At 44.8% G+C, this 19028-nt stretch overlaps 1 protein-coding gene and 2 pseudogenes across 1 annotated transcript; all 3 read right to left on the bottom strand.

Annotated features, from left to right (window-relative positions):
- Positions 1-423: 423 nt before the first annotated feature.
- Positions 424-3259, bottom strand: LOC139383742 (syntaxin-11-like). The gene is made up of 2 exons (XM_071128299.1): positions 3190-3259; positions 424-2298 (listed from the first exon to the last, which is right to left on the bottom strand). The coding sequence occupies exon 2, from the start codon at positions 2291-2293 to the stop codon at positions 1418-1420; it is 876 nt and encodes a 291-aa protein (XP_070984400.1). The 5' UTR covers positions 2294-2298; positions 3190-3259; the 3' UTR covers positions 424-1417.
- Positions 3260-4029: 770 nt separating this feature from the next.
- LOC139383635 (syntaxin-11-like) lies at positions 4030-4886 on the bottom strand (annotated as a pseudogene).
- A 7927-nt stretch (positions 4887-12813) lies between these two features.
- LOC139383634 (E3 ubiquitin/ISG15 ligase TRIM25-like) lies at positions 12814-18570 on the bottom strand (annotated as a pseudogene).
- Positions 18571-19028: the final 458 nt, after the last annotated feature.

The following is a 19028-nucleotide window of genomic DNA, read 5'->3' as shown; positions in this document are numbered from 1 at the left end:
GCATTCTATTTAATACATTTGCACAAATCTCTAAAAACATGTTCTGACTTTGTCCTAAATGGGGCAGGGTGTAGATGGATGAGAAAATATATCAATTTAATTAATTTTGAATTCAGGCTGTAACAACAAATTGTAGAATAAGTCAAGGGGTATGAATACTTTCTGAAAGCTCTGTACAGGACAATATAATACATTGAGAGGCATATTTTTGTTTCCTCAATGTAAAATACAGTTGAGTCATTGAGGTTGCAGTCAGTTGTCTCAAATTCTAAAGAAAGGAACTGAAATGTAACAATAAAACAAATGTAAGGGCCATTATACAGAATTTATTATTTATTTATAAAAAAAAATATATATATATTTATTCTCATAAAACATAAATAAATTGTAAAATCCTAAGTTCAATACAGCTGAAAGTTACAGGGCATCTAAGTGGGAGCAACAAGCATTGGATCTGCACTCTTATTTTAACTGAAAGCCTGTAGCGTCAGATAGCTTTTTCCAACAGAGACATTGAACACCCCATCACACTATTGATTTGCATGTTAGCGTCTGCGGTATGACATCAAGATATCAAGTCTTTTCTCCTAACATCAGCTAGGCAAGGGCGTTAATATCAACTGTGTCTTCTACAGTGAGAGGAAGTAAAGGCTGCATGACATACAAAATGTCACATTCAAAAACGGTATAAATATATATATATTTTTTAAATTCACACTGAGTAAAACATAAAACATTAGGAACACCAGCCTAATATGTAGTTGCACCCCTTTTGCCCGAAGAACTGCCTTCAAGTCAATCGGGGCATGGACTCTACAAGGTGTCGAAAGCATTCCACAGGGATACTGGCCCATGTTGACTCCAATGCTGCCCACAGTTGTGTCAAGTTGGCTAGAAAGGGTTCATGACCTTTGGGTGGTTGACAATTGTTGATACACGTGTGAAAAACCCAGCAGCGTTGCAGTTCTTGGCACACAAACCAGTGCACCTGGCACCTACTACCATACCCCGTTCAAAGGCACTTAAATCTTGTCTTGCCCTTTCACCCTCTAAATGGCACACATACACAATCCATGTCTCAAGGCTTCTAACCTGTCTATTACCATTCATCTACACTGATTGAAGTGGATAAGAAGTGACATCAATAATGTTTTGTACAATCAGTGTATGAAACAAACATACTGTACATCTGAAAATCTTCAGCATCAAGTTCATGCGTGTGTGCTTGTGTAAACAAGTACATTTTCATGGCCATGAAAACACTTGATAGGAAAAGGCAGCCTACACTTAGGAAGAAAACAAAAGTGCCATCTAGAACCTAAAAGCGTTCTTCGGCTGTACCCATGGGAGAACCCTTTGAAGAAACCTTTTTCTCTGAGTGACTTGAAATACAACAACACTGATGTCTCCGTCGGTCTCACTTGTTGCAGCAAGGGAAACAACAACAGAACATTCTCCTACAGAGGCTCTTCTTCTGGTACGTCACACACCTCTTGATCTGAACCTGGGCCTTGCCCACAAAGTCTGTAGTGGCGGCCACGTTGGCCTCTATGTTGTCCACCATGGCCCCCTGTTCCTCCACCAGCAGAGCCATCTGGAAGAACAGCTCATGGATGTCCTTGATTCGACTCTCCAGCTCCAACAGTTCCTTGTGCCGCTTCTCGATCTCTGTGAGCGCTGAGCGTGCCGTCCGCCCGTCCGTCAGGAGGTTGTCAGAGAACACATTCCACTTCCCCGTCTCGACCATCTCCTCGATCTGTTCGCCGGTCACCTCCTTGCCCATGATCTCTGCCTGGCGCTGGATCCGGGTCTTGCAGTTCTCCCTCTGGCTCATCTCTGCTTGGTTGTACTCAGACATGGCCTCGTGGAAGGCCCCGGTGAGAGAAACATACTGAGAACGCACCATGCGGACCAGGGTAGAATTGGCCCCGTTCTCTTCTTCCAGCTGTTTGTGCTGCATGCTGATCTTCTCCAGCCGTCTGTAGATTCCCTCCCCCCGGGTCTTGATGCCCCTGGCCAGGGTGTTGGAGTCTCGTTTGATGGAGCTGATCCGCCGGACAGAGGTGAGGAATCGGCTGTTTTGCTTGCCCAGGCGCTTCACTTCCATCCGGAGCAGAGCAATCTCCTTCCTCATGGACTGGGCTTCTGTGAAGATGCTGTCCATCCGATCTTCATTTTCAAACACCACTGACTGCTGCTCCAGCTCTCCCTCATCATCGCTACCCTGACCCCTTTCATCTGTGTCTGGAGGAGTGGGGGCCACCCCCTGCAGGTCAACTAGTCTGTCTCTCATACTACCTGGAATGGGAGGAAAAGGTTTGAGGTTTACTGCAGTGAGTCATCTCCAAATCGCCATCCTATTTATATTGTAGTGCAAAATCCTACACAAGCAATAAAGTTAATTATTCATGGTTATACAAGAAACTTTAAGTAAAGTTGATATTTTGTTTCCTCAAAAAGCTAGCTACATAAACTAAGTGTAGTATATTTCTGATTTAAAACAGAAAACAAGGACGCAATTAACATCATCCTACAAGAGGAAATGAAGTGGCACCTATTGAGGATCTCATCCCTAAACCAATAGAACAATGTGAACATACACTGGGCGGAGGGGACTTCCTAGTACACACACATATACATCAGTTCGTATTAGATTACAGGCCAATGACTCACAGGATATGTATAACAAAACAAGTGATGATTTTCACAACAATTTGATCACTGAAAGACATGGATGAGCAAATGTGTGGCGTTTCTTTACCTCCCTTTAACCCGTTATAGGCGTAGGTTATGACTAATCAGCTCTCTGTAATCTATTTCATGTTGCTACATGTGTTTTACTGTTACAGTACAACAGAGAAGGCACAATTACTGTCAGCAGTTTCTTTAAATGTAAAGTTTGTTTGTGCCTAAACAGAACTTGGCAAAATTGTCTGGCCAAAGCACATGTGAAGGTAACCTAGACACGAATATTGGCGACATTATTTATTGCAATACAGAGCAACACATTACATTTAAGGAATAATTAACATTCAAATTAAATAAAGCTGCCCACAATTTCACTTGCTCACAACAACCCAAACTCAACTCGCTGAGCAAAACGCATCTCATCACAAACGTTCGTACTTCTATGATAACATTACAACAGGACTGAATCATTGTAAAACTTAATCAGGAAAAAAACGTTACCTGATATCTCCTCCGTAGACTTCCCTATAAGAACAAAAGCATTCAAACAGAACAGACAAAAGGTCGGAGAATCATTTCCCCTTTATGCTTTGTGTTGTCATCTAGCTGCGTCTGCCAGGAACCAGCCCACTACCTAATTTATTGGGTATATTCATTAGGGCAAACTGTAGAAACCCGTGGCAAAACGTTTCTTATTGGACATATTCAGGTAGCTCTCTCCCGGTTTGGTTCCGTTTGATTCCTAGTGAATGCATCCCTGGGAGGGAGTTCCCCACCGCTGTTTATTCATGGCAACAGTAGCAGGTGTAACAAGCAGAAGAATATGATCACGTTTTCATATTGAAAACTCTCAAAACTTTATTGACATTAGTCACTTCACCTTGTGGTAGTTTTATGTCACCGGAAACAGCTATTTAATTGTTGTTTTTGTACTTTATACCGCTCATATAATTAAATGATATTGGTGGAACAAACTCTGCGCTATAGGTAGTGCGTTGGCCGTTGCGCATTTTCAATGAAGGTAGGCCTACTATTGCTACGCACCACGGTGTGATTTCCAGAGCCACTTCCAGTCTCTGAATTATTTCTGTTAGTTTCCAATAAATGCTTGTTCTATGGATAGATATCTTGAGACAGATCATGAGTTGATATTTGATGCTTCGGAATGGTTCTGCATGTTGTTTATGTGTACCTGGCCTTATTTGTAGACCTATAGTACCTCCCTGTCCCATTGCAGACAGTGCAAAGCTGTTTTTATGTGTTCTTTCTTAAATAAATGTATAATTTACGTTCAAATCAAGATAGTCAATGTATCGCATACACAATGTATCAGATATACAATCATTTGTAACATGGAAAGCAGCCACAGAATAGTTTATTTACGGGATTGTTCTTGTCATATCTCTTGGCTTTGTTCATTTCAACCCTGACATCCTCGATACTTGCCTCTGTCTTTTGTACGTTGGTCTCCATGTTGTTGGTCTCCCTGTTCCTCTGTCAGAATAGGCACATTTAGAAAAAAAACTCCTAAACCCCCTGGATCCTTTTTTCCAGGTCCAGCAGCTCTGTGTGTCTACTAGCGATCTGCGTCAGCACCGACTGGGCCGTCTTCCCATCAGCCAGGGCATTGAAGATAGTCAATATTCATCCGTCTCTGGATCTGTCTCTTACAGTTCTCCCTGCGCACCAGCTCCATCTCGTTGTAGCTGAACATCACCTCCCTGAAGGTGGTGCTCAGGTTTGTGTACTGTTCCTGGGCAATGTGTACCACGTGGTCAATGCTACCTCGCTGAACCTCCAGCTCCCTGTTCATCCTGTGTAGCCTCTAAGAAGGCCTCTCCTCTGGCCGTGATGTCTGCTGCGATGCCGTTGGCGTCCCGGATCACATCACTGGTGTCATCCGCCAATGTGTTGTTCAAAACGTGGTAGTTCTGGTCCGGGAGCTGGGCACGGTCTTCCTGGATCTATTGGATCTCCTGTCAGACATGCTGGGTCTCCAGGAGAATGCTTTTCAGGTCGAGGTCAGGGGTCGCTGCTGCCTGATCACTGCCCGTATGGGCAGACAGGTCATCCAGGTCCACAGTGTTGAAGGTCTCATTGGTATGGCATCCTCCTCCAGGCTCATCTAACGCATCCTGCAGTTTCAGAATCTTTCCTTCATCTGGAGAGAGAGAGAGAAATAGAGAGTGAGATGGGAGACAGAGGGAGGTGGGAGACAGAGGAAGAGCGTGAGGTAGGAGACAGAGGGTGGAGATAGTGAGGTGGGAGAGAGCGAAATAGAGAGTGAGGTGGGAGAGAGAAAAATAGAGAGTGAGGTGAGAGAGAGAAAAATAGAGAGTGAGGTGAGAGAGAGAAAAATAGAGAGTGAGGTGGGAGACAGATAGAGAGAGTGAGATGGGAGACGGGGAGAGAGAAGTTAGTGAGATGGGAAATAGAGAGTGAGATGGGAGACGGAGAGATAAGTTAGTGAGATGGGAAATAGAGAGTGAGATGGGAGACGGGGAGAGAGAGGAGTTAGTGAGGGGGAGATGGGGCGAAATAGAGAGTGAGGTGGGAGACAGGGAGAGAGAGGAGTTAGTGAGGGGGGAGACGGGGCGAAATAGAGTGAGGTGGGAGACAGGGAGAGAGAGGAGTTAGTGAGGGGGGAGACAGGGCGAAATAGAGAGTGAGGTGGGAGACAGGGAGAGAGAGGAGTTAGTGAGGGGGGAGACGGGGCGAAATAGAGTGAGGTGGGAGACAGGGAGAGAGAGGAGTTAGTGAGGGGGGAGACGGGGCGAAATGGAGAGTGAGGTGGGAGACAGGGAGAGAGAGGAGTTAGTGAGGGGGAGACGGGGCGAAATAGAGAGTGAGGTGGGAGACAGGGAGAGAGAGGAGTTAGTGAGGGGGGAGACGGGGCGAAATAGAGAGTGAGGTGGGAGACAGGGAGAGAGAAGAGTTAGTGAGGGGGGAGACGGGGCGAAATAGAGAGTGAGGTGGGAGACAGGGAGAGAGAGGAGTTAGTGAGGGGGGAGACGGGGCGAAATAGAGAGTGAGGTGGGAGACAGGGAGAGAGAGGAGTTAGTGAGGGGGGAGACGGGGCGAAATAGAGAGTGAGGTGGGAGACAGGGAGAGAGAGGAGTTAGTGAGGGGGGAGACGGGGCGAAATAGAGAGTGGGGTGGGAGACGGAGAGAGAGAAATAGAGGTGGGAGACAGGGAGAGAGAGAGTGAGGTGGGAGACAGAGAGAGAAACAGTAGACATTTTTTGCCAATTTTAACCACACACTTGTTTGTGTACATGGATTCATTATGTCATATGTTTTTCCCCAAACACCACTTTTCATAAATTTGTATAGCAGACCCTCATGCCAAATTGAGTCAAAAGCTTTTTTGATATCAACAAAGCATGAGAAGACTTTTCCTTTGTTTTGGTTTGTTTGTTTGTCAATTGGGGTGTGCAAGGTGAATACGTGGTCTGTCGTACGGTAATTAGGTAAAAAGACTATTTGACATTTGCTCAGTACATTGTTTTCACTGAAGAAATATGAGTTTGCTGTTAATGATAATGCAAAGGAATTTCCCAATGTTGGTGTTGATGCATATCTCATGGTAGTTATTGGGGTCAAATTTGTCTCCACTTTTGTGGATTGGAGTGATCAGACCTTGTTTTCAAATATTGGGGAAGATGCCAGAGCTGAGGATGATGTTAAAGAATTTGAATTTGGTCTGTATATTTTATCATTTCATTTGGGAAACCATCAACCCCACAGCCCTTTTTGGTTTGGAGGGTTTGTATTTTGTCCTGTAGTTCATTCAATTTAATTGGATAATCCAGTGGGTTCTGGTAGTCTTTAATAGTTGATTCTAGGATTTGTATTTGATCGCGGACTCCCGAGTTGCGCTGCGTCTCAATGCTAGAGGCGTCACTACAGACCCAGGTTCGATTCCAGGCTGTTTCACAACCCGGCCATGATTGGGAGTCCCATAGGGAGGCGCACAATTGGCCCAGTGTCGTCCGGGTTAGGCCGTCATTGTAAATAAGAATTTGTACTTAACTGACTTGCCTAGTTAAATAAAGATTAAATACAACAAATAAAAAGTAAAAAAAATATTCCTACTCTGCGTCTCACAAAGACATGGCTGTTGGGACCAAATCTCAAATTTGGACTCATCAGACCAAAGGACAGATTTCCACTGGTCTATTGTCCATTGCTCAAGTCTCTTATTGTTGGTGTCCTTTAGTAGTGGTTTCTTTGCAGCAATTCAACCACGAAGGCTTGATTCACACAGTCACCTCTGAACAGTTGATGTTGAGATGTGTCTGTTACTTGAACTCGGTGAAGCATTTATTTGGGATTGTGGCGGTCCACATGAGAGCCAGTTTCATCATAGCGCTTGATGGTTTTTGAGACTGCACTTGAAGAAACTTTCAAAGTTCTTGAAATATTCCATATTGACTTGACCTTCATGTCTTAAAGTTATGTTGTTTCTATTGTTGTTGTTTCTATTTGCTTATTTGAGCTGTTCTTGCCATAATATGGACTTGGTCTTTGAGCCAATCAGTTGTGTTGTGACAAGGTAGGGGTGGTGTACAGAAGGTTTCCCTATTTTCCCTAAACGTATTATGAAAGAAAGAAATTCCACAAATTAACTTTTAACAAGGTACCTGTTCATTGAAATGCGTTCCAGTTGACTACCGCATGAAGCTGGTTGCGAGAATGCCAAGATTGTGCAAAGCTATCATCAAGGCAAAGGGTGGCTTCTTTGAAGAATCTGAAATATAACATGTATTTTGATTTGTTTAAAAAAAAAATGGTTACTACATGATTCCATATGTGTCATTTCATAGTTTTGATGTCTTCACTATTATTCTCCAATGTAGAAAAACCCTGGAATGAGTACATGTGTTTAAACTGTTGACTGGTACTGTCAGGGCTCTACAGTGCGACCATTTTTACTTGCATATGCGCCTGAATATTTTGCTGTGCAACCTTGAATTTTAATGTAGGAGCATAAAATAAAATCACCCAGTTGATATTGTTGCAATGATTACTGCACTATACCGCAGCCCCCCAAGTGCTGTGGAAAATACACTGAGCTCAGAGCGCATGACCGTCATGCTTGCACCATTACTACAAAGAACCTGGCTTGTTACCTCAAATATTTTTAATTGTGCTCCTAAATTTATTTTTGTCCTCCTACATTTTTCAACTTAGGCGCACACATGCTACTTGTAAAAAAGGTCAGCGTAGAGCCCTGGGTACTGTATATGTTTTTGCTGTTTGTTATTTGTTATAGAGCCAAAAAGATTGGAGAAGTGGTTTATCCAACCATCTCCGTTTTAGATAGATAACTCTTCGTGTTGTTGTTTTTCTTAGGATTTGTACATTTTCCCAGAAGTGGTTAGATTCTGTGGATTCTTCAATTACATCGAGCTGATTTCTGACGTGCTGTTCCTTCTTTTTCCATAGTGTATTTCTGTATTGTTTTAGTGATTCACCATAGCGAAGGCGTAGGCTCAAGTTTTCTGGGTCTCTATGTTTTTGGTTGGATAAGTTTCTCAATTTCTTTCTTAGGTTTTTGCATTCTTCATTAAACCATTTGTCATTGTTGTTCATTTTCTTAGTTTGTCTGCTTGATATTTTTAGATTTGATAGGGAAGCTGAGAGGTCAAATATACTGTTTAGGTTTTCTACTGCCAAATTTACACCATCACTATTACTGTGAAACATTTTGTCCAGGAAATTGTCTAGAAGGGATTGAATGTGTTGTCTCATTTTTTTATTTATTATTATCCATACTGCTTTCCTTCCATCTATAGCATTTCTGAATATTATTTTACATCCTTTGGCTTTGATGCCTCATGATTAGTGTTTCAAAGGGTGGGAAACATTCCGGTAAATTTTCAGAATTTATTCCGGAAATTTCCCATGGGATGTTAAGCCCGGGAATTTATGGAATTTTACTTAAATTCATCAAAAATGTTAGCTTATAATAGTGAACCTTTTTTTGTGGGATACACATAAGGATATTATAGGTCTTGTGGCATATTATGGTTAAACTATCCCCAATTGAATGGTATTGCAACCCTCTCCATGCACAGTGCATTCTTCCATCACATGTGCAGTGCACTCTTCCATCACATGTACAGCTGATTCTCAAGATCTAACACACTAATGAGATGCTATTGAGCCCACACTACTACACTGTCTAAATCAAGGACTACATGCTTTCTGGTAAATTTTGATTACAATACTGGCTGCAGTGAATATATTTTATGACATACATGATTTTCTGTTAACTAGCAAATGGTAGCCTGCAGCAAAGTGTGTTTAAATCATTTCTAACTTGTTAACAATTTCTGCTAGTTAGTTTTTGCTACCATTTGGGTTTTAGCTTGCTTGAGCCTGCTAACTGAGAAGTGTTAATTCACCTGTTTCCATTCATGTTTCATGTTAAAACATTTATCTTACAAAGGAGTTGTTTAATCTAACTGCTTAACTATTTATTAGTACATGGAATTGTATTTTTTATTTTTTTTTACAATTTATTTTCTAATCTTTACAGGAAAATGCCACAGGCACCATCTGATGTGTGGGGACATTTCACTACAGCTAATGTAAAAGTAAAAGCTGTGTACATTTGCAAATACTGTGCCAAATCATATGTGAAGAATGCAACAAAAATGCAGAATCATCTGGCCAAGTTCATAAAGTTCCCTCAGTGCTCCTCTGACAAAATTCCCTCTACTTCTATTCGAGGTGAAAATGATGAATCAGACACCTTATCGATAGCAACAGCTCATGGTCCTCCTGGAATCAGAAGTTTTTTTGACTCAATGGAGGAACATAGTCTTAGAAATGCTGATGAATGTCTTGCTCGAGCTGTGTATGCAAATTGGTGGCCATCCGGGCAAATTTGAGGCATGTTGAGCCTGACAACGAGCTATCCTCAACAAGGTTGGAAAGTGACAGTGAAGATCAAATCAAATTTATTTATATAGCCCTTCGTACATCAGCTGATATCTCAAAGTGCTGTACAGAAACCCAGCCTAAAACCCCAAACAGCAAGCAATGCAGGTGTAGAAGCACGGTGGCTCGGAAAAACTTCCTAGAAAGGCCAAAACCTAGAAAGAAACCTAGAGAGGAACCAGGCTATGAGGGGTGGCCAGTCCTTTTCTGGCTGTGCCGGGTGGAGATTATAACAGAACATGGCCAAGATGTTCAAATGTTCATAAATGACAAGCATGGTCAAATAATAATAATCACAGTAGTTGTCGAGGGTGCAGCAAGTCAGCACCTCAGGAGTAAATGTCAGTTGGCTTTTCCTATCCGATCATTCAGAGTATCTCTACCACTCCTGCTGTCTCTAGAGAGTTGAAAACAGCAGGTCTGGGACAGGTAGCACGTCCGGTGAACAGGTCAGGATTCCATAGCCGCAGGCAGAACAGTTGAAACTGGAGCAACAGCACGGCAAGGTGGACTGGGGACAGCAAGGAGTCATCATGCCAGGTAGTCCTGAGGCATGGTCCTAGACCTCAGGTCCTCCAAGAGAGAGAAAGAGAGAATATACTTAAATTCACACAGGACACCGGATAAGACAGGAGAAGTACTCCAGATATAACAAACTGACCCTAGCCCCCGACACATAAACTACTGCAGCATAAATACTGGAGGCTGAGACAGGAAGGGTCAGGAGACACTGTGGCCCCATCCGATGATACCCCCTGACAGGGCCAAACAGGATAGATATAACCCCAGATGAGGCCTCAGAGTCTGATATTCAAGAGCTGGACATTGAGCAGGTCCAGGGAGAAGACATGGAAGCCTGAGAGGAAGACAACCAAAGCTTTAGTTTCTAGACTATCATTTTACAGATGTATGTTGAAAACATTTTTTAAAGATGTGATGGATCATTGGGGATCATTCAATATTCCTTTTATTTTGTTGTTCAGTGAAATCATTCCATGTGAAGAGTCAACTCATTTAATTTAAGTTAAATTCGTAACTAACTTTTTTTTTTCCTTTGGAAGGATTTAATTATTTGCAATTATGTCTACTTATAATAAGGTAAAAGGTTTATGTTTCTATCTCCGTAATATGTTAAATATCTCCAATGCAAAAAACATCTACATTGAAATTGTATTAATATTAATATTAAAGTTTCCACCTCTGAATATTCCCCAAAATGTGCAACCCTACTCATGATTGAGCAAAGCTCTGTTCAAGTAGAATGTGATTTTGCTGTGATCTGATAGAGGTGTCAGTGGACTGACTGACTGAACGATCTAAGAGACAATGGGTTGAGGTTAGTGATAAAGTAGTTTACAGTACTACTGCCAAGAGATGAGCTATATGTGTACCCACCATATGGGTCCCCTTGAAGCCTACCATTGACTATGTACATCCCCAGGGTCCGACTTAGCTGCAGGAATTGTGACCCGTTTTTGTTGGTTATGTTGTTGTAATTGTGTCTAGTGGGGTATATGGGGGAGGGAATGCTGTCACCTCCAGGTAGGTGTTTGTCCTTCTGTGTGCTGAGGGTTTCAAGATTAAACGTGGCTGGGTATTTCAGCATGACAATGATCCCAAACACACCGCCCGGGCAACGAAGGAGTGGCTTCATAAGAAGCATTTCAAGGTCCTGGAGTGGCCTAGCCAGTCTCCAGATCTCAACCCCATAGAACATCTTTGGAGGGAGTTGAAAGTCTGTGTTGCCCAGCAACAGCCCCAAAACATCACTGCTCTAGAGGAGATCTGCATGGAGGAATGGGCCAAAATATCAGCAACAGTGTGTGAAAACCTTGTGAAGACTTACAGAAAACGTTTGACCTCTGTCATTGCCAACAAAGGGTATTTAACAAAGTATTGAGATAAACTTTTGTTATTGACCAAATACTTATTTTCCACCATAATTTGCAAATAAATTCAATAAAAATCCTACAATGTGATTTTCTGGGGAAAAAAAATCTCATTTTGTCTGTCATAGTTGAAGTGTACCGATGATGAAAATTACAGGCCTCTCTCATCTTTTTAAGTGGGAGAACTTGCACAATTGGTGTCTGACTAAATACTTTAATGTCCCACTGTACCTGTTCCAGTGGAACCCCTTCCTCAGGTCAAGAGCACTAATAAGTCTTCCTGTAATACCACCAGCTTTCATACTGTTTTCACTCATGTGTTGTTATATGTGTTGTGGCAGGTAGACTTCATAGGGATGATTACCAAAACAACTAAGTCCTATTAAGAATCATGAGACAGAGTGAGTAATTACTTTATGGATTACTGTATGGGACAGGTTATCAGGTTATCTTAGAGCACAGGAGGTTAGTGGCACCTTAATTGGGAAGACCGGGCTCGTGGAATGGTATCCAGTAAATCAAACACATGGTTTTCAGGTGTTTGATGCCATTCCATTTGCTCCGTTCCAGACATTATTATGAGCCTCTCACCCCTCAGCAGCCTCCTGTGTTCTAGAGCTTGGATAGGTTAAGTCCAAGTAGCTTTAATCTTGGTGAAGGCTCATCATCAGTAGCATTACACCATCTGAACTATCTTTGTATGCTGTGTGCTTGAAAAGGGATACACACCTTAAAGTGAGAGGAGAAATAAATGGTATGTAGGAGTAGTCATATGTAACGCAAGAGAAAAACAAAACATCACAGACTCACAAGTAACTTGTTTTAATTTACATTGTAATATGCAGTATTTGGAAGAGAATGATTCTTCATCATAAAAACTGATCAACTGATACTAACGCTAATAGTCTCTATCGCAAATATCAACACTAATTAAGGCACATTTGTGCCTGCTCGAGACTGATTTCCCTGTTACCTGTAAACTCATTCAGACTTGATGGGAGAGATGATAAGTGGAGCTGAGTTATCACCAGAAGGATCACAGGCTGTAGAGAAGAGTGGATAGTCTCTCAGTGAAGTTGCAGCCAGTGAAAGAGTAGATATGGGACCTCACCCTCCTCATAATCCACAAACTCCCCCACCCTCTGGGGCTTCTCTCTCAGGGAGAGGGGGACTCCAGACTCTGCGAGCTCCATTCCATTTCATTTCGACAGCCCCACAGTCAAGTATCCACTTACAGGGCTCTCTAGCCACTTCTAAAGCCCAAAAAGTCTTCCCTTTCACCTGTACCTCATAGTAGAGTCACATCCATTGCACACTGCTGCATCCCCTTCCACTTGATTTCAGAAAACTTCTCCATCTCTTTATTCAGTGTCTCCTCCGGCTGAGACACAGCTCTCCTTACATCCCCCGCATCTAGACCTGTGTGAAAAATGATCTCAGACCAGTTCTTGGTAGGTGGAACAGTGTTACAGAGGGATGGAGAGCTCTGGAGGTGGTGGTGGTCCTCAATATCTGAGAGCTGCTCCAGCTCAGTGCTTCTTCTCTGTAACTCAGTGATTTCATGCTCCAGCTCTTCAATGAGCCCTTCAGCCTGTTTCTCAGCTGCTTTCTGCTTCTCTTCAACCACCCCAATATGCTCAGCCTGGCTTCTCTCAATGGAACGCACAAGAGCAGTGAAGACCTGCACACAGTCTGCTACCACTCTCTCTGTATGTCTCTTGTTGAGCTCTACTGCCTGTTTGATCTCCTTAAACTTCTTTAGTCTCTCCTGGATCATCTTATGAACTTTACCGCTAGTCTTCCCCATCTGAGCCTTCCTCTCTCCAATCTCTTCGTCTATGGGGACAGTCTTGTGAGTCTTGTGGTCTAATTGCAGAACTGACACACACACGTCTCTCCTACAGAACAGCTCTAGGGGTCTATCATGCTGTTTACACACCCTGGCTTCCAGGTTCTCCACAGGGTCAATCAGCTTGTGTTTCTTGAAAGAAGCCACTCTCTGATGAGGCTCCAGGTGAGTAAGAGGCCAGACACACAAGTCAGGACTTCAAGGCCATGTGCTCCTTCTTAGTACAGACTTCACATGGCACTGCTCCAGGTTTGGAGAAGGTTTGTCCCGGGTGATAGGTGTGGCTTCAACAGGAGCTAACTTCTTGAGCTGAGCAGCCATTTCAGAAATGAAAGTATTGACAAAGAAATCTGGTCTCTTATCAAAGCTATTTTTACACAGTGGACACTGGCACAGGTCAGTGCTATCCCAGTATCCTCTGATACAGGACTTGCAGTAATTGTGTCCACATGGCGTGGAGACGGGCTCAGTGAACACATCCAGACAGATAGAGCAGTGGAAGTGCTCTTCAGCGGGACAATGCTGGAGGAAGCCATTGCTGGGAATAGAACAAAGAAGAAAACATATATCATGGTCCTTCTACCTTAATGTGGTATTATTTAGAGTGGCATTGTATGAAGTGACTAGTGATCCATTTATTAAAGTGGGCAGTGATTGGGTCTCAATGTAGGCAGCAGCCTCTCTGAGTTAGTCATTGCTGTTTAACAGTCTGATAGCCTTGAGAAAGAAGCTGTTTTTCAGTCTCTCGGTCCCCGCTTTGATGCACCTGTATTGACCTCGCCTTCTGGATGATAGCGGGCTGAACAGGCAGTGGCTCAGGTGGTTGTTGTCCTTGATGATCTTTATGGCCTTCCTGTGACATCGGGTGGTGTAGGTGTCCTGGAGGGCAGGTAGTTTGCCCCCGGTGATGCGTTGTGCAGACCTCACTACCCGCTGGAGAGCCTTGCGGTTGAGGGCGGTGCAGTTGCCGTACCAGGCTGTGATACAGCCCGACAGGATGCTCTCGATTGTGCATCTGTGAAAGTTTGTCAGGGTTTTGGGTGACAAGCCAAATTTCTTCAGCTTCCTGAGGCGCTGTTGTGCCTTCTTCACCACACTGTCTGTGTGGGTGGACCATTATAGTTTGTCTGTGATGTGTACGCCGAGGAATTTAAAACATGAACAAGTCTTATAAATTGATATATTCTTTGTACAGCTTATCAGCGAACAGCCAATATGATCCCCCTGTTGATGATGCTTATTATGCATTATGGTTGAACCAAAATATTGCATGTAACCCAAAAATGTATAAAATAGGAAACTAAATATATATGTGAAATATTATCTACAATATTTAATTATGTTTCCATATGATAACAATAGCCTAATATATTCAATATGCTGTAAACTATTGTTTTTTAACAGTTTCACTAAATTCATTCTAATTAGCTTAACAATTATGACACACCCCTCATTATTGTCATTGGTTGCACTAATTGCACTGTTTGTCTACATAACTGCACAGGGGTGGCATTCATAACTTTTTCTCCAAGCTAAAATACATTTTCAACTGTAATTTCAAAACAAAGTTACTGTTGATGTATTTTTCAGGACTAACTTCTCATTGCTGACAGTTAATATCAGCAGGCTGACTGAAACATTTCTAGACCCATGTATGTAATCACAGCCCACTGGGCAGAACTGGTTGATTCAATGTTGTTTCCACATAATTTCAACCCCAAAAATCAATGTGATGACGTGGAATGAACTTGAAAAAAGTTTGGGGAAAATTCAGCAATGTAAGGGCATTTCGTCAAAGTTTTTACCCAATTTTTTACCCAGATCCATTTACATGACGATTTTTTTGTTGTTGAGTTCACATTGAATTCACGTTAGTTAACAACTCAACCAAATGTAAATCAAAACTAGATGTTGAACTAGTCTGAGTGCCAGTCTGGTTGTGCTATCAAGCAACTCCTTGTCACTCATTTGTCATTCCAATGAGCAATGGAGTTGGGAAGAGCACAAAGAGATCCTCTCCTCTCCACCCTCCCACTTCTCCTCTCCTCCCTCTCCCCCCTCCCTCCTCTCCTCTCCTCCCTCTCCCTCTCCCCTCCCCCCTCCCACTCCCCCCTCTCCTCGTCCTCCTCTCCTCCCTCTCCCCCCTCCCTCCTCTCCTCCCTCTACCCTCTCCCTCCTCTCCCCTGTCCCCCTCCCTCCTCTCCTCCCCTCCCTCCCTCCCTCTCCTCTCCTCTCCTCTCCTCTCCTCTCCTCTCCTCTCCTCTCCTCTCCTCTCCTCTCCTCTCCTCTCCTTCTCCTCTCCTCTCCTCTACCCCTCCCTCCTCTCCCCCTCCCTCCTCTCCTCCCCTCCCTCCTCTCCTCTCCCTCCTCTCCTCCCTCTCCCCCTCCCTCCTCTCCTCCCTCTACCCTCTCCCTCCTCTCCTCTGTCCCCCTCCCTCCTCTCCTCTCCCCCTCCCTCCTCTCCTCCCCTCCTCTCCTCTCCTCTCCTCTCCTCTACCCCTCCCTCCTCTCCCCCTTCCTCCTCTCCTCCCCTCCCTTCCTCTCTCCCTCCTCTCCCCCTCCCTCCTCTCCCCTCCCTCCTCTCCTCGCCTCCCTCCCTCTCCTTTCCCTCCTCTCCTCTCCCCCTCCCTCCTCTCCTCCCCTCCCTCTCCTCTCCTCTCCTCTCCCTCCTCTCCTCTCCCCCTCCCTCCTCTCCCCTTCCCTCCTCTCCTCCCCTCCCTCCCCTCTCCTCTCCTCTCCTCTCCTCTCCTCTCCTCTCCTCTCCTCTCCTCTACCCCTCCCTCTCCCCTCCCTCCTCTCCTCCCCTCCCTCCCTCTCCTCTCCCTCCTCTCCTCTCCCCCACCCTCCTCTCCCCTTCCCTCCTCTCCTCCCCTCCCTCCCTCTCCTTTCCCTCCTCTCCTCTCCCCCTCCCTCCTCTCCTCCCCTCCCTCTCTCCTCTCCTCTCCTCTCCTCTCCCTCCTCTCTTCTCCCCCTCCCTCCCTCCCTCCCTCTCCTATCCCTCCTCTCCTCTCCCCATCCCTCCTCTCCTCCCCTCCCCCCCGTCCCTCTCCCTCCTCTCCTCTCCTCTCTTCTCCCTCCTCTCCTCTCCCCCTCCCTCCCTCCCTCTCCTATCCCTCCTCTCCTCTCCCCCTCCCTCCTCTCCTCCCCTCCCTCCCTCTCGTCTCCCTCCTCTCCTCTCCCCTCCCTCCCTCCTCCCCTCCCCCGTCCCTCTCCTCTCCCTCCTCTCCTCTCCCCCTCCCTCCTCTTCCCCTCCCTTTCCTCTCTGCTCCTCCCCTCCCTCCCTCTCCTCTCCCTCCTCTCCTCTCCCCCTCCCTCCCTCTCCTTTCCCTCCTCTCCTCCCCTCCCTCCCTCCTCCCCTCCCCTCCCTCCCTCTCCTCTCCTCTCCCCCTCCCTCCTCTTCTCCTCCCTTTCCTCTCCGCTCCTCCCCTCCCTCCCTCTCCTCCCCCTCCTCTCCTCTCCCCCTCTCTCCTCTCCCCCTCCCTCCTCCCCTCCCTCCCTCCCTCTCCTTTCCCTCCTCTCCTCTCCTCCCCTCCCTCTCCTCTCCCTCCCTCCTCTCCTCTCCCCCTCCCTCCTCTTCTCTCCTCCCCTCCCTCCCTCTCCTCTCCCATTCCCTGCTCTCCTCCCCTCCCTCCCTCTCCTCTCCCCCTCTCCTCTCCCCCCTCCCCTCCCTCTCTCCCCCCTCCCTCCTCTCCCCCCTCCCTCACCTCCCCCCTCCCTCCTCTCCCCCTCCCTTTCCTCTCCTCTGCACTTTCACAACTTGTAATATCTCAAGGAGCATAAATTAATCTAATTGCATTAATCAACTGACATGTACTCTGATGGTTTAATCCAAATCAGATGAGTTATTTTCAGTCAGATGATACTGATAATGTTATTGATTGATGGAAACGGTGTTCCTGAGTCCTGCATCACGAGTGTTAGATATCCAATTCCTTTCCCCTGGGATATCAGCCTTTCTGCTATGATCATGTGAACTCTGTTACCTGCTGTGTTTCTAAGTGACACTTTACCCCAACCCTCTCCTACAATAAGAAGGTTATTTTGGCATTAATGTTTACTGAGCAGTCCCATGGGCTTGTTTACCATTTTATCATGAGAAATTACTTTACACATTTGTGCTTTTCCATTCAAATAAGGTTGTCAATATGAGAGATGACTTTACTACGGTACTGAGTACCACTGACCATAAAACGAACATCATTGGCCTGCTGTGCAGTGGTACATACTATGTTGTATTACAGTTTAAATAGTTACATTGTTTCAGCAATTGAATGTGTCATATTGTGCCCACAGCCGTGATGTGTGGAACTGTGTCTCAGCTGTTGATTGTCTAGTTGGTGGGATTTTTTATCTCTTCTCTGGCTGAATCTCAATTTTATTTTATTGATTCCTTTGTGTCCTCTCTCCTCACATCCTTCTCAAAATCCAAGATTCCTCCCCTCTGACCTTCTCCTTCAATGCCTTTTCAGAAAAAGGGCGAGGAGAGAGGACACAAAGGAATCAAGGAAACACAATTCCAAATCAAATCAAATCAAAGTTTATTTGTCACGTGCGCTGAATACAACAGGTGAACGACCTTACAGTGAAATGCTTACTTACAGGCTCTAACCAATAGTGCAAAAAAAAGTATTAGGGGAACAATAGGTAGGTAAAGAAACAAAACAACAGTAAAAAGACAGGCTATATACAGTAGCGAGGCTATAAAAGTAGCGAGGCTACATACAGACATTGGTTAGTCAGGCTGATTGAGGTAGTATGTACATGTAGATATAGTTAAAGTGACTATGCATATATGATGAACAGAGAGTAGCAGTAGTGTAAAAGAGGGGTTGGTGGGTGGTGGGTGGGACACAATGCAGATAGCCCGGTTAGCGGCTGTGCGGGAGCACTGGTTGAGGTAGTATGTACATGAATGTATAGTTAGAGTGACTATGCATATATGATACACAGAGAGTAGCAGCGTAAAATAAGGGTTGGGGGGGAACACAATGCAAATAGTCCGGGTAGCCATTTGATTACCTGTTCAGGAGTCTTATGGCTTTGGGGGTAAAAGCTGTTGAGAAGCCTTTTTGTCCTAGACGTGGCACTCCGGTACTGCTTGCAATGCGGTAGTGGAGCTCCGGTGTTGAAGATCAGCGTGGCAGATGTATTGCTACCTACCCTCACCACCTGGGGGCGGCCCGTCAGGAAGTCCATGATCCAGTTGCAGAGGGAGGTGTGATTCACCCTCTGTATCAGAGGCCACCATCATCCCTCCTCGCGAGAGGTCAATAGTTCAGGCTGTAGTTGTACTGCTTTAGCGGATTTATCTACCTACATTCCATTTTCATGGATTCCGCTGACCATTATCTGACCTTGAGTCATTTCACCCTTGTGATTACAAAATGTAGTAAAAACAATTAATTTGGTTTACTCTCAGGAAACTTATATAATTATAGATTCTAGAATATATCACTGGTCCTGAGATGATTTAATCTATTATTTGCTTACTCTTGTAATTTAATTTCCTTGTCTGATGTATGGTCACGAGAGTGGTGCAGTGGTCTAAGGCACTGCATCTCAGTGCTAGAGTCGTCACTACAGACCCTGGTTCGATTACAGGCTGTATCACAACCGGCAGTGATTGGATGTCCGATACGGCGGCGCACAACGTC

Source organism: Oncorhynchus clarkii, chromosome 25 (assembly GCF_045791955.1).
Source record: "Oncorhynchus clarkii lewisi isolate Uvic-CL-2024 chromosome 25, UVic_Ocla_1.0, whole genome shotgun sequence".
NCBI lineage: Eukaryota > Metazoa > Chordata > Actinopteri > Salmoniformes > Salmonidae > Oncorhynchus > Oncorhynchus clarkii.
Note: the sequence above shows the minus strand (reverse complement) of the source record. Positions and strands in the feature narration are given on the sequence as shown.

What these genes read in the sequence shown, in the direction of transcription:
- LOC139383742 (XM_071128299.1), bottom strand. Translation starts at nt 2,293, where the DNA reads ATGAGAGACAGACTAGTTGACCTGCAGGGGGTGGCCCCCACTCCTCCA.